General features: G+C 40.9%; 1 protein-coding gene across 1 annotated transcript in view; it reads left to right on the top strand.

Moving 5' to 3' along the window:
• Window positions 1–15,527, top strand: part of NKAIN2 (sodium/potassium transporting ATPase interacting 2) — a 1,202,246-nt gene that overhangs the window by 1,162,441 nt on the left and 24,278 nt on the right. The window contains exon 5 of the mRNA XM_069599113.1: window positions 13,241–13,301. Coding sequence (XP_069455214.1) covers window positions 13,241–13,301 — 61 coding nt within the window. The remainder of the gene's footprint in view (window positions 1–13,240; window positions 13,302–15,527) is intronic.

Raw genomic sequence — 15,527 nt, 5'->3', positions numbered from 1 at the left:
CACTGATTAGATTTTCAGACTCTTAGAACCATATGGCCCCTATGACTATTCACGTAATGTGACACGTGCTTTGTTCACCAGCAGTAAACTGATGGTAATTTGTGGCTCACCAATAAATTCTAATATAAGAAGCCCACTCTGGTGTGTAGAAAGTGAATGTCACTCAGTCATGTCCAACTTTTTGTGACCCCACGGACTGTACAGTACAGTCCATGGAATTCTCAGGCCAGAGTACTGACTGGGTAGCCTTTCCCTTCCCCAGGGGATCTTCCCAACCCAGGGGTTGAACCCAGGTCTCCCACATTGCAGGTAGATTCTTTACCAGCTAAGCCACAAGGGAAGCCCAACAATACTGAAATGGGTAGCCTATCCCTTCTCCAGAGGATCTTCCTGACCCAGGAATCGAACTGGGGTCTCCTGCATTGTAGGCAGATTCTTTACCAACTGAGCTACCAGGGAAGCCCCAGTGTGTAGAAGCATCTATAAACAATTCTGAGGACTAGAAAATCATGATGAGTTGGAACTACTGAAAAAGAACTGAAATAGTAATTAAATGAGTGGGAGGAACATTCCAGTTCTCCTACATACCCCAGGCTCCCCATGAGTGGCATTAACTCTTCTGTGGTTTCTCTGGTAGCTGAGCCAGTTTTTTTCTTGCTGATTTCCACCCTCCATTAGTCCAAAGCTCAATATTATCCTCTATGTTCAAATTTCCAACTTGGAAAAGTAGGTGAACTTAATTTTAGGATTTGTCTGCCTATGAATTCACTCAGAGTTTTAGAATCTTATGTTCCCCTTGTGTGAGAGGAGTCAGTTTTGCCTACTGGGCAAATTAACAATACCATGTAAGAGTGACAAACACAGTATTTCAGGTTTATAGACCTGGGTTCAAGTCCTCTCCTTACCATCTCTTAATCTTGAAGCATCATTTAATTTCCCCCAGGCCTCGTCTTTCTCTTTGTAAATTACGGGTAATGATGGAAAATCTCTCATTGGTTCTGGAAAGAACAGATAAGACAATAGCTATAAAGATGTGAACATATGCCCAGAATATAGTGAACACTTCAACAGTGTTAGCTATTGCTGTGAATTGTAATCACTAGCCTTTCCTTTTCTATCTCCCAGGACATGACAGGCTCGTTAGATGATTGGTTGTTTGAAATTTAAACACTGAAAAATGAAGACGTAAAACACACTAATACAGTTGCCATTTTTTCCTAGTTTATATATTCCCAAGTGGTAACAATTGTATTACCATTAATTAATGAAGCCCTTCTATTCTGAAGGATCATCTTCAGTATCTTTCACCCTCATACTGGCCACGTGTTCTGCAGAAAGAAGGTAATCTAGGATTTATGTTGAAGAAGGTAACTCAGATAGAAAGGAAGAGAGGAACAGTGAAGAACACCAATCATAGCCAAGTTCTGACTCTGAAGTTATTCAATCCAACTAGATTACTCTGCTAGCCAAGGAAGAGCTGACGGGTCTTTTAAATGACACTTTAATTCAGTTTTGTGCTTTTTAAAATTGCTTTGGGAAGAACTGGTCTTCAAATTTGTGTCTTCCACAATCCACATCTTATTCCCCTTGGGGGTTCTTTTTCTGTTACTACCTTCATTCCCATTCATCTTCCTCAGCTACATGTTACAGCAAGTACTCTGCTTCAAAAGCAAGCTTCATTGAATGCTACATAAAATACCTTTTCATAAAGCATAAAGCTTATTCCCACAGATGTCATGGTCAAGCCACTGATTGCTCTAAGCTTCCTATTTAACCATTTTTCAAAACCTTAAAAAATACATCTAAGTTTACTGTAACATTCTGAAGCAACTTTTCTCTCTAGCTGGTATGCCCTGTTTCCTTTTTCTCTTTTCTTTTTTTAGTACAATGAGAGCACTCTTATTGATATTATTTTTATACAATGTTAATCAGTAATTTTTTAATATAATAGTGAGACTGTCATTTAACACTTTTTCTGATACTCATTATCTTCCAAAAGAAGAAATGATTCATGAAAAGTCAAAGTTGGACATTAACCCTTTCTTACCTCCTACCACGTAACTGGTCAGCCTGGGCTGAAACTCTGGGCTATGAGAGGACAGTCTGTGCCCCCGAGCCATGGGGACTTTCCAGCTGGCTCAACAGAGAGGTCAAGCTTATAGTGTGCCCAGTGCGATTTTTTTTTTTTGCCCAGTGAGATTTATGCTGCTGCTGCTGCTGCGTCACTTCAGTCGTGTCGGATTCTGTGTGACCCACAGACAGCAGCCCACCAGTCTCCACCGTCCCTGGGATTTTCCAGGCAAGAGTACTGGAGTGGGTTGCCATTGCCTTCTCCATGAGATTTATGAGTCCCAGCTATATTTCTTGACTCAGCTCCTGATTCTGTAAAGAAACAGTTCAATGGAAATCAACTTCTAGACTGGAAGATGATAACTGGTCAATTCCAGAAAGGTCTCTTGTGAAGTCCAATCTCCTGAGTATTCGCAGATGAAATTGGAAGGAATGACTTCTGCCTAAGCAGAGGCCTTGTGCCAACATGTATGCAGTGATCTTGTTGTAAGGATCTTAGATTCTCCTAGAAATGTGAACCAGACAGAATCTTAGAGACCAAGGATAATGTCTTATTCACCACCCCCCAAATATTAAATAGCCTACAGTACTTCATCACAGCTATTTTAACACAGAGAAACAGATTATTTACTAAAGTAATGGGCAGAGGTGCTCACTTTGCTCTTTGTTAAATGTTAATTATACAGAAATGTTATGTTACAGAAAACATATGAACGGGCCTACCATTTCCAAATTTTCATTTCTAAACAGTGATAATTTATTCACTAAATACTTTTAAAATCTCTGACAGGAAGTGATCACAGAGATCATGTGGTTTTCAGTGACGGTCCCAGAAAACAGTCCACCATCAAATTACACAGAAAATTCTCCGTCCTCCTCCTCCTCCTCACAATGTTCACAGAGACCTTTCCATGAGCCGGAATGTTTACTCATCATCTCTCACCCCACTGTCTCGCTTCACAGGGTGGGTACAAGTCTGTCGAGTATCTCTCTTCAGCTGTGGTACCAGCATCAAACACTGTCAGTGTTCTGACTGATAAGACCAGAAGGAAGTAGGGTTATTCACCTGCTTTGTTTTACACAGGAGGTGTAAAACATGCTTTGTTTGTAAAAACACTTTGTTTACACAGTATTCCCTTCCTCTAGCCAAGGACCACACCACTAGTTTAGGAACGCTGCATCTAATTACAGAATTTGATCACTAGATCCTTGTTGTTCTTTCTCAAGAATTTTAAAAAGACATACAGACTAAGACTTAAGGTGGGACACCTGAAGCATGCTACTGAAACTGCCCTCCAATTCTAAGCTGATCTCTTCATCACGCTTCTTTTCAGAGTCCAGGTCTTAAACCAGATACAGATCCAGGGTATAGTCTTCACGTACATCCTATACATTTACATATATATTCTCATGACGTCATCTTAGTCACGATTTCTTGAAATATCGTGGTGTGATGTGTGCTGAAGCCCCAAGTACGTTATATGTTCTGCATTTCCCTTATGTTCTAACCTAGCACCTCTGGAAAAGAAATGTTGATTTAGTTTGAGCACCTTTTTTAAACAAACAGGTCATTTTTGCAACCACTATTTCAGTACAGTTCTCCTAGTCTCTTCAGAAGAATCTGGCCTTGCACTCTCACTGTCATCTCTGGAACAGCACACTTCCTTCAGTGACACACACTGAACACCTTTATCCTTGTCTGCTAATGCTGACAGAACCTAAGATGAGCTCATTTATGTTTACATATGTCTAACTTTTTGTACAATTAATTCTGCTTTGCTGCTGCTGCTGCTAAGTCACTTCAGTCGTGTCCAACTCTGTGCGACCCCATATACGGCAGCCCACCAGGCCCCCCCATCCCTGGGATTCTCTAGGCAAGAATACTGGAGTGGGTTGCCATTTCCTTCTCCAATACATGAAAGTGAAAAGTCAAAGTGAAGTCGCTCAGTCGTGTCCGACTCTTAGCAACCCCATGGACTGCAGCCTACCAGGCTCCTCCATCCACGGGATTTTCCAGGCAAGAGTCCTGGAGTAGGGTGCCGTTGGTAGGTTCCCCCTATTACCTCTGAGCAAAAAAAAAATGATGCTGTTTGTACCATTTGCTCACAAAAGCATTATGTACTTCTTTTGTTCAAAGTTGCCTCTGGGCAGTGTCGATTTTTTATGTTTTATAGGGCACTGCAACACTGCACTTTCTCAAATGCTTCACTGTGAATAAATCAGGGTCCCTATTACATGTGACATGTATACAATCTTAAACTTAGTTTTATTATCAAAATAGTAGAGGGTTACTGATAGCCTTTTGCATTTTCCAATCATTTTCTTTTTTAAAAAATTGAGATACAACTGACACATAATATTGCATTAGTTTTAGGTGTATAATATAATGCCAGTTATTTTCAGTGAACAGTTTTGGTTACAAACGCCTACTGTGGGTCCTCTTTCAAAAACTAAAGGTGTGCGGTGGCAGTTCTACTGCACCAGACCAGCCATTTCTTTGATCGCCTCCCACCTGGCAGATGGGCTTCCCTGTAGGTTCCACGGTAAAGAATCTGCCTCTGATGCAGAAGACGCAGGTTCGATCCCCGGGTTGGGAAGATCCCCTGCAGAAGGGAATGGCCACCCACTCCAGTATTCTTGCCTGCTGCTGCTGCTGCTGCTAAGTCACTTCAGTTGTGTCCGACTCTGTGCAACCCCATCGACAGCAGCCCACCAGGCTCCTTCTTGCCCAGAGAGTTGCATAAACAGACGAGCCTGACGAACTACAGTCCGCGGGATCACAAAGAGATGGCCACGACTGGGTGACCAACACGCAACACACGCCTAGCAGATACACAGAATGCATGAACTACTGCTCTCAATACAGTTTTTAAATTAATGTGATACTTAAACTTTGAGAGAGGTTATTAGCCATGATGACATTTGAGTTTTATTAGTGGTCTTTTACCCTGCCTGAGAATCTCCTGCTCTTCCAACTTTACTAATACATTAGACTCATTTGAACTCGGGTAACCTTTTGGTAACATTGGCCTGAAGAAATCTACCAGTCTCCAGAGGCCAATTTAGAACAGGAGTTATTGGTTAAGCCAGCGTTGGCATTTGGTTCAGTCCATTTCCTAGCCTTAAGTAGATAATGCAAGTTTGCATGTATGTCTACTTTTATTTAATCTTTTAAAAAGTGTTTAATACAGTCATGCTTGGTGTTGCGGCACAATACCTAAAGGCTGGTATTAAGATATGTTTCTGATCCTCTGGAAAGCTTTTCTGACTCAGTAGGCTGTGAACTTTCACAATAGCCCTAAAGGCAATCCTCTGTGAGTTACTGTAGGTTGGTAACTACACCTGGATTATCTGTAGCAAAGAAAATTTGCAGTGTGCTGCTTAACAGCACAACCACTGGAATAGTTTAAGATAAGAATAATCTGGTGGACAGCTGAAACGGTACACCAGTCCACATAAAAAATATTTCATACGAAAGACCTTTATTAATGACACTGGCATTAATTATATCATATTAGAATACTTGGCTAAAGTAATATCAAAATACCTAAATGCAATAACATGCAAAGAAGTAAAATGATTTGCAACTTAAAGGTATATTTTGTGAGGGGATAATATCCTTCGGTTCAAAGTCATGTTTGAACCAAAAGCATGGGCTTATGACATCTGAGTTATAATTCAGAACAAAAATAGATGATCTAATTTAAATGAAACACAGAACTAGTCGAGAATGAGATAACTGCAAATATAAAAAAAAAAAAAATAGTGTTTGCTACTCCCATCTCCACTCCCAGGCTAAAAAACGAGTGTTGAATAATAATTCCATATTGTATCAGTATAAATAACGATTGTGAACTTCTATGTTGATCTAAGAGATCAGAATTAAAATGTGTCATTGTACTTAAGAAAACAAGTACATCCACCTTGTTTAAATACATTTATAAACTTAGAAATTATAACATAAAAGGTCTTTTAACATAAATGACAGTTACCTAGAATGTAGTGTTTTTAAATTAATCTTTTTGTGAAATAATTGTAGAAACGCCTAGAAAACAGTGGTGAAATATTGCGAAATAACAGTGAAATACATACTGTAATTCTATGAAACAATACAGAGAGGTCTTGTGTACCCTTTAGCCCAATAGTGATGATCGGGATGCTGACGTAGGTACAGTCAAGGACCCCTCCTATTGCCTTTGTACGGTCACATCCGTTCCCTGTGACACGCCACCTTCCTTAGTCCTGGCAATCACTAACTTGTTTTCCATTTCTCTGACTTTGTCACATCAAGAATGTTATTTATATGGAATCACACAGGATATAACTTTTGGAGTTGGCTTTATCATTCAGCTAAATTCTATGAAAATTTATACAGGTCGAGGCATGTATCACTAGTCCCTTTCTTGTACCGCTAAGTACTATTCCATAATACAGGTATGCCAATTCATTCTATGAAGCACATCGGGATTGCATCCAGGTTGGGATTATCATGGATAAAGCTGCTATACGCTTTCGTGTACAGTTTATTGTGTGAACACATCTTCCTTTCTCTGGCATAAACGGCCAGGAGTATGTTGCTGGGCTATACTGTAGTTGCATTTTAGTTTTTTTAAGAAAACTTCAAACTGTTTTCCAAAGTAGCTATACATAAATATTTCCATTTTCCTTCTTCCAAGATTTCTATAGTTGGTTTTCTAAATTTTGACCATCGTGTATCTTGGTATGAATTTCTGTGGGTTTTCCCTATTTGGGCTTCAATCAGCTTCTTGACTATGTAAGTCCAATTTGGGAAATTTGCAGTCACTATTTCTTCGAGCACTTTTTCAGTAGGGCTCTTTTTTTTCTTTCCTTTCAGAACTCCAATGAGACAAATGTTAGATTTCTTTTTTAACAGTCTCATGGCTGTATGAGACTGTGTCCATTTTTTTTAGTCTACTGTTTTTCTCTCTTGTTTTTACATTGGGTAATTTCTATTGTTCTATCTTCAAGCTCACTTTTTCAGTTCTGTCTCCTCCATTCTGCAGCTGAGCTTAATTTTGGATATTTCTTTTTTTTCAGTTCTATATTTTCAATCTGGGTCTTCTTTACATCTTCCATTTCTTTGCTGACACTTTTTTTCCCCATTCAAGTGTGTTCATAATTTCTCATTCAAGCATTTTCTTTTTTTGCTCTAAAATGTCTGCCAGATAATTCTAACATTTCTGTCACACTATGTTAGCTTCCATCCGTCGCCTGTTTTCATTCATGTTGAGAACGTTATCCTTATTGCTATAGTGAGGGATTTTGGACTGAAACATGGGCATTTGGGTATTACATTATGAGACTGTATCTTTCTTTCTTAAACCTTCTGATTAGCTGGTTTTCTCTGGTGCTACTTTGGCAGGAGAAGGAGAGATACCACCCTACTCATTACTTCTGAGTAGGGGTTAGAAGTCCAGCTTCCCCACTCAAACTCAACTGAAACTCAAGAGAGGAAGGGCTTCTCATTAAGGCTTGGAGATAGTGGAAGCTCCTGTCCACTCAGCCTTCACTGGTACCTCCATAGCTAGGAGGGGTAGGAGGGCCTTGTTACTGATCCCAGTTGGCTTCATCTGACACCATGGGCCAGGGGATTGACCTCCCTGCTGCTGGGCATTGGTGAAAGACCTGTTACCCACTAAGCACCTCTGACAAGGCACTGCTGGGCAGCGAGGGGTGCTCCTTACTCCAGAGAGAGGCTAGAAGTCCAGACTCCCTCTGTGATCTCTGCAGACACTACAGAGGGGGATTTCCTCCTTCCTGGAAGAGATGAAAGTCCAGGCTCCCTTTCTGACTTAGATATCACAGCATAAACAGAGGCAAGGACTTGGCTCCACACTCTTTGCTGCTGTGGTTGGGCAGTGGGGCTATAGTTTTTTCTGTGTTGTTAGTTACAGAAGGGCTATTTAGTTCAGTTCAGTTCAGTTCAGTTCAGTCGCTCAGTTAGTCCGACTCTTTGTGACCCCAAAAAATTATTGTCTTTAATTTTTTTTGTCTGGCTAGGCTTTCCCTTCCCTGGTCCTTTGGTCAGACAGCAGGCCTCTGTTGCGGCTTTTTTCCTATGTGTGTCCATTGGCATTTCTGGGCTGTGGGCTTCTTCAGCTCCAAGCATGGTATACATGAGACAAAAAAAAAAAAAAAAAAGGCAGGAAATTCACTCCCATGTCCTTCCTTGGGTCCCAAGATTCCTGGTCAGTCTGCCTTCTCTCCGCCTCTCAGAGCCTCCCTACATGTGTTTTATATGTTTATATATATATGGCTTCATATATATTTATACATATATGGCTTCCCAGTGGCTCAATGGAAAAGAATCCGTCTGCCAGTGCAGGAGCCACAGGAGACATGGTTTCAGTTACTGGACCAGAAAGATCCCCTGGAGGAGGATCCGCTATTCCTGCCTGGGGAACTCCATGGACAGAGGAGGCTTGCAGACTACAGTCCATGGGGTCACAAAGAGTTGGACGTGACTGAGTGACTAAGCGCACACACATATATAATGTCCAGGGTTTTCAGCTCTACTTGAGGGGAGGGTTAGGAAAAAGTACATCTAGTACAACTTCCTGAAAAAAAAAAAAAGTCCAAAAGATAATATTTGAAACACTAAAGTTGTTACATTGTCAATTATTACAATTAAATCTTTTTAAATACTTACCAAAGATTTTAGTTTCTACTTACCTATTAGCTTCTAAGTGAATTGCTGGGACAGAGAGTCATAATTTGGTTTGTTGATACAAAAAAGAATTTTAATCTGATTTAGTTATAAAGTATCATTTCCTTTCAGCCAGTAATGATATCAAGATGATATATAATTCCCTATAAGGTGAATTAGAAGTAAACAAATCGTATTAGATGTGTCAAGGTGAAAAGATGAATAAAAATAAAAACATTTAGGCTTAGCTCTGCTCTGCATGCCAAAGACTAAGACAGCTGTAATATTTTTATTTTCTACAAGAGGATGATTATATGTTTGCCTAGCATTAATACAGTATGACCAGTATCTAGCCATTGTTATTCCAGCCATCTTTATGTAAGGAACAAAATAAAATAATTTTAATTCCAGGCATTCAGACCTACTATGACAATGTCGGTCACTGTCTCTTGCTTTGGGCACCATCACTCCCCTTCACATGACCCAGACTCCTCGGAAGTGGGGCCATCTTGCTCCTCCCTGAACGAAATCCACATCATCCCACAGGCTGTCTGAGTTCTGCTGGGAAGGTGTTCTCACCTTTCCTCTGGTTATTCCCTCTCAAAGCCCCCTCCCCCATTTCTCAAGATCTATCTCCAAAAACGCCAGCCTGTCACTTACAATCTACCCAGGGGATGGATTCCCAGTTCTTCGGGGAGGCAACACTTCCGTTCAGTCTTAAAGGATGAGTCAGAACTACTCAAAGGTGCAGGACTGAGCGAGGAAGAAGGAAAGTGCAGGGCGGCCGGGCACTTTGTTGGTAGAAGGGGTTAATGAGTTAAAGAGCAGAGGGCAACCATCCGATGTATGTCAGCAAACTGCCAACAGCTTCATACCGGTGTCAGTTCTGAGACAAGGAGTGGTGAGAAGTGAGACCATAAAGGGACCAACATATCACATTAGGAAGGATTTGTATTTCACAAAAAATTTTATACATTTTTGGTTGAAGACAGGGCGCTCCTTAAGTGTATTGTGTAGAAAATGACACAGAATTGCAATTTGATTCATACTCAAAGCCTTCTGATTATAGCCCTAATCTGCCTACACAGCTTTTATTTCCCTTGTTTTAACATGAGGTCCACACACACCCATCAGATGAAAGGACTGGCTCTTCCTTGAACACAGCTGTAAGTTCCCCGCTTGATGAACTCACTCAGGCAAAGCAAGGCCCGTTTTACCACTCCTCTGCAAAAATACGTATAATACTCTTCCAAAGGCAGTTGTGAGGATTTAATGAGCTAACCGCAAAAGCAGGCAGTTTACTGTTTGTCAGTTAGGAGACAATCAATTTTCTTCCTTCCTCCTGACACTTATCCTAATCTACTTTGAATTACAATTATATGTGTATCCCTGCCACAAGACTGCAAGATCCTTTAGACTGGGTCTATAACAGTGGCTCTAACGAGGGGCAGTTTTGCCTTTGAAGGATGTATGGAAAGGTCTGGAAACATTTTGTACTTAGTCGCTCAGTCGTATCCGACTCTTTGTGACCCCATGAACTACCTCCAGGCTCCTCTATCCATGGGACTTTCCAGGCAAGAATACTGGAGTGGGTTGCCAGTTCCTTCTCCAAGATATTCTGGATTATCTCAATTGTCAAACTGTCTTGATCATAGGGTGTTAGCAGTTATACATCCTATAAGGTACAGAAAAAGAATCACTCAACCCAAAACGTCAGTGGTGCCAAGGTTGGGAAACCCAGCTGGGTTCATCTTTGTGGCCCGAGCACAGTTAACAGAGTTGCATGTTATAGGAAGTATTCAGAGCTGTAAGAAATCCTTTGAAACTGCTCTTCAGAAGGTAAATTTATAAATTGCTGCGAGGGAGTGAAAATTAAATTAGAAATTTATTCAGTGTAGGAAAATTGAAAGGTAACAGAGGTTTATGAATCCTGACTAATTTGGGGGAAACTCATTTCCATTTGTATTTAGAGGTGACCAATTTAAAAGCTGAAGTTCTCTTAATCAGCAAGCTTTTGTAATGAAATGCAGCAGGATTTACTTTTATATCAAAGTCGCCCCCCTGATAGTTAAAGAATGCAACTGAATACAATTAAAAGCTCACTGGTAAGCACAATACAGTGCCACGGCTGCATCCTGGGAGAGAAATACTCTTAATAATCTAGATTCTAGTGACACTTTAATGAGAAGTTTAAACTCACTGGCCCTGAATCTCAGAATTCATCTGTGCTCTTTACCTAGATTTTCATTTCAAAGTAATTAAGTGATGAGTGAAAATCAAGAGAAAAGCTTGTGATTGGGAAAAAAAATGCTGCCTGTAGTATTCTAACCTGAAGAGAGGAACTATGGATGAATTTACGGCATTAGCCACAGTGGTAACACCTCCCTGCAGAGGAAGAAGAGGAGACACAGGCAGTACCCAGGGGATCTAACCAAACCCACAGCTTCTTCGCCTAGCAGGTGTCAGATCCGGCACCCGCGACAAAACGCCAGTGGGCCTGGGTCACTCAGTGATGAGGGCATTTTCATGGGTCCTGGTAGATAAAAAATTTAAAAGTGTTAGTATAATCTGTTTTCCCCACTATCCGTGAAAATGCTCAAATCACTGTGTGATTTTGCTTGGTTATATCAAAATCCTTGCTGAAGCCAAACAGGACACACTGGTTTTTTTAACAGTACCTAGCACTTGAAAAGTAAATCTCATAAAAACAGTAACTCTGATGATTCCATTACATAAGGAAATAGTTGTTATTATCACAATTTTATTGCCAATAACCACAAAGAGAAATATGGTTATTTGGTAACTTTTCTAACACATTTTTTAAAAACCTAAGGGCTAACGTAACATCAGTGGTATGTTATCTGCACTATATGCCAAGTCGCTTCAGTCGTGTCCAACTCTTTGCAACCCTATGGACTGTAGCCCACCGGTTCCCTCTGTCCATGGGATTCTCCAGGCATGAGTACTAGAGTGGGTTGCCATGCCCTCGTCCAGGGGATCTTTCCAACCCAGAAATCAGACCTGTGTCTCTTACGTCTCCTGCACTGTCAGGCAGGTTCTTTACCACTAGCACCATCTGGGAAGCCCCAGTATGCTTTCTATCTATTATTATATGTAACAGTTTAGATAACCCACTTGGTGTGGGAGGGCAGGGGGGCTCCACTGTTCCTCTCATTCAGGATCTGAAAACAGAAGCTGGTAAAGAATATTCTGCAAAAGTTTTCCTCATCCACTTCTCACTCTTAAGCAGGGTCGCTGCTTCTGTGCTGGGAAAACCACCGCTTTATCTCGTGCCAGTTCTCTTTGAAAAAGAACTAGAATCTGCCAGAACATGCTTTCCTTCTCAAATTAAAATCAGAGATTTTCTAAAGTTCCTTTGAACTGGACCTCTCTCTATCTCCAAATAGTTCCCATTAAATCTCTCAGTGTACCCTGTGACTTAAACTGTTTCACTCGTGTCTTCCAGAAATATTGCAATCTGTCAGATAACGGAAAAACAAGTTCATTAGACTTCTCACAGCAGCAACTCTCTGCTCTGTACCTTAGCTTCCTAACTGAAGACGGTAGCCTTTTTTCCAAGGTTCCCTTCCCCGATGCCAAATACTCAGCGGATCAATGCCTGTCTGAAATGTCATTGTGAATAATGTTCATCACTATCCTGAGCATATGCTTTTTAGGATTCCTCCAGACTGGATTATTTGGAGGGAAAAAAATTTCCACAAATCAGGAAATTAGTTTCCTTCCTTCCACCAGTGTTCATTATTGGACTCAATAATTATATGAAGGAATACAAAACTATGACATCTGAGGGGCTATACATCAAGAGCTTTGCTGTGCTCCTTCACAGACACTTGTTTCAGTGAGCAAAGGCTTCCCTGACGACAGGGATCTCTGCCACATGTTTCGATAAAGATGCTCTGATGTGTGCGATCCCAGTTCAGAGCATACTGGTTATCTACCCTGTTGCTCTTCTGTAGCACGTCATCTTGATTATACCTGGTATGCTGTGTTCCTGGTCTTGGTTCCTGAAACTGGTCTAAACAAGTTTTACTTACAAAGCGTTCATGCAACTTTCCATGGAATCTCCTCAATATTTTTCCCTTGAAACATTTTTCTGCTAGTCAGCAGGAATCCAATTTTAGAATCTTAGGCTCTGGGCTAATGAAAAGTGAATTAGAAGTTGATTGGCACAAATGCAAATGTTAATCCATTAATGAATGGCCATAGTTCTTTTTCAAGACCTAAAATAATTTGTTGTAGATTGCCTGGCAATTAACAAATCTCATACGTAACTGCAGAACAAAGGAAAACAGAGTAATGTAATCATTTGTAAGGCACATTATACGAATCAAGACTCCACACTGGAATCTGGAACCAGTCTGATGAACCATTTTGGAACACCAAATCTAGTCAAAACTGCCTGCCTTTGAAAGGCCATTCCCCCAATGAGGTCCAGGACTGTTGCCTTTGCCTCATGTCTAAAGCATCTTTATTTTGTTTCAGCTGGCAGGGTTCATCTACGCCTGTTATGTTGTGAAATGTATAACTGAAGAAGAGGACAGCTGTAAGTATAAAAGCTCTATCCTGTTTCTTTCAAGTTCAGAGCATCGTCTGTACTGCCTCTTACCTAGACTATCTGCTTGTCAGACGATATCCCTTAATGCATCGTTAGAACCAGGAACTAAGCCCTTTGCACACATCAGGCTAAAGTGTTTTCATAAAAGTATCCACCATACAGATAACTAATTGGTGTCACCTAAGACTACAAACGACTACAATCAACAATTTGCAGTAAGTTTCAAAAATTCTCATAAGAACCAACTTCAGATTAAATCAAGAAATCATGAAACCAAACGATAGTTCCTTTTTGTTCCTGTGTGCGTGCTAAGTTGCTTCAGTCGTGCCCAACTCTCTGCAACCCTATGAATTTAGCCCACCAGGCTCCTCTGTCCATGGGGATTCTCCAGGCAAGAACACTGGAGTGGGTTGCCATGCCCTCCTCCAGGGGATCTTCCCAACCCAGGGATCGAAGCCACACCTCTTACATCTCCTGCACGGGCAGGCAGGTTCCTTACCACTAGCACCACCTGCGAAGCCCAGTTTTGTTGTTATAATTTGATACAAATGGCAAGAATGTTACCTCAGAGTCTCAGCATTTAGCACTACTGCTTAATCCAAAGTATAGACCTCAGGGCCGTCTCACAAGCCTTGAAGCCGCTCCACTGTCCTCTAGTCTTCTGAAAATCGGCAGATAGAAAGTTTCACTCTTCCTCGCCCCCACTAAGGATCTGAAAGAAGAGGACTGGAAAAAGTCCTTCCGGGATTTCTGGGTACTTGCGCATACAGCTATATTTACTCTGAGGAAAAATCAGAGGTGGGGATCATTTTTCTTGGTTTTCAAACATGTTCATAATGACTGGGGTATTGAGACAGTGGGGGGAAAGATGATAATCCACTGCTCTGTTACAGGATGATCCAAGGAAAATGCTCAGAGAAACATGTGTTTCTGCTTCACTTTCCAATCATACTAGAAAGGAGGAGGCTGTATCAGATGTTTCATTTAGAGAACACACGTTTTCAATCATACTTGCACGCTATGTAAAATCAGGACTACACAGTGTATAGTTTATAGTATGCTGTGTGCAAAAGGAAATGATAGTCATTTACAAATAAGCATTTACAAAATACTCCTCAACGTGTGAAGCGCTGTGTCAGTCTCTGGATGTTTTTAGAGGAATGATATGCAGTCTTTTCCCCCTAAGAATTCAGGATTCTGTAGGGGAAAACAACATGTGGACAAATAAGTGTAATAAAACTCTGTACAGTATATAGTCTGGGGAGATAAAATAGGAATCAGGAATGGTTTCATAGAGAAGAGTTCTCTTGAGTTTCCTCTTGGAAAATAAATTAGTATTTGCTGGGTAGCCAATGTGGGAGTAAGGTGATCCCAGGCAAAAGGTGAAAAAGCATCAAGACATATCACAGCCTGCCAAGCCGGGGGCAGAGGAGCCGGGATAACATGACTGAATTACACCCTATGCTAGAAGTGAGCACCCAGAGATGACTGGACGCAGATGAGACAGCATAAAAAATGGTTATGACAAAGAAAAGAGTCTGCACTTTATTTTGCTTTGCATGATGGCAAATCAATTGGCAGTTAGTAGAAAGAGAATGACATAATCAGAAACGCAAACATATGCAAACAAAACATTATGAAGCAAAGACTTGGATGAATGGATCAAAACTAAGGAAAGGGAGACAAATCAGGACACCATGACAAGGACTGAGATGAGAAGATGAGGGTCTGGCCTACGACCAGTGATGGAGAGGGAAAGGGTATGTGTGTTATTAAACATAAATACTCAATGATGGGTTAAAAAGAGATTGATGGATTTCCGGGTTTCTGACATGAATGAACAGGTAGATGGAAATGTCAGCTGAGGAAACTAGAACAGGAATCCCAGGGAACTCTTTTAGGGAGTTCGTCCCTAAGTCAAGCTTTAGTCAAAGCCATATAAATGAAAGGGGGTGTGAAGTTACAAGCATCTTTTGGAAGACAAGGCATACCTTTAAAACGTCTGAAAAACGTTTCCATAATGCTTCTCCTTTATATATGTTTTGACCACAGCTCCTTAATTTAACCACAACTCACAACTTCTTGTTTTTATTGGAATATAATTGCTTTACAATGTTGTATTAGTTTCTGCTGTACAATGAAGTGAATCAGCTGTGTGTGTGTGTGTGTGTGTGTGTGTGTCTGACTCCCCCCTACATCCCACCCATACGGGTC

This window comes from Ovis canadensis, chromosome 8 (assembly GCF_042477335.2).
Source record: "Ovis canadensis isolate MfBH-ARS-UI-01 breed Bighorn chromosome 8, ARS-UI_OviCan_v2, whole genome shotgun sequence".
NCBI classification, from domain to species: Eukaryota; Metazoa; Chordata; class Mammalia; order Artiodactyla; family Bovidae; genus Ovis; species Ovis canadensis.
Note: the sequence above shows the minus strand (reverse complement) of the source record. Positions and strands in the feature narration are given on the sequence as shown.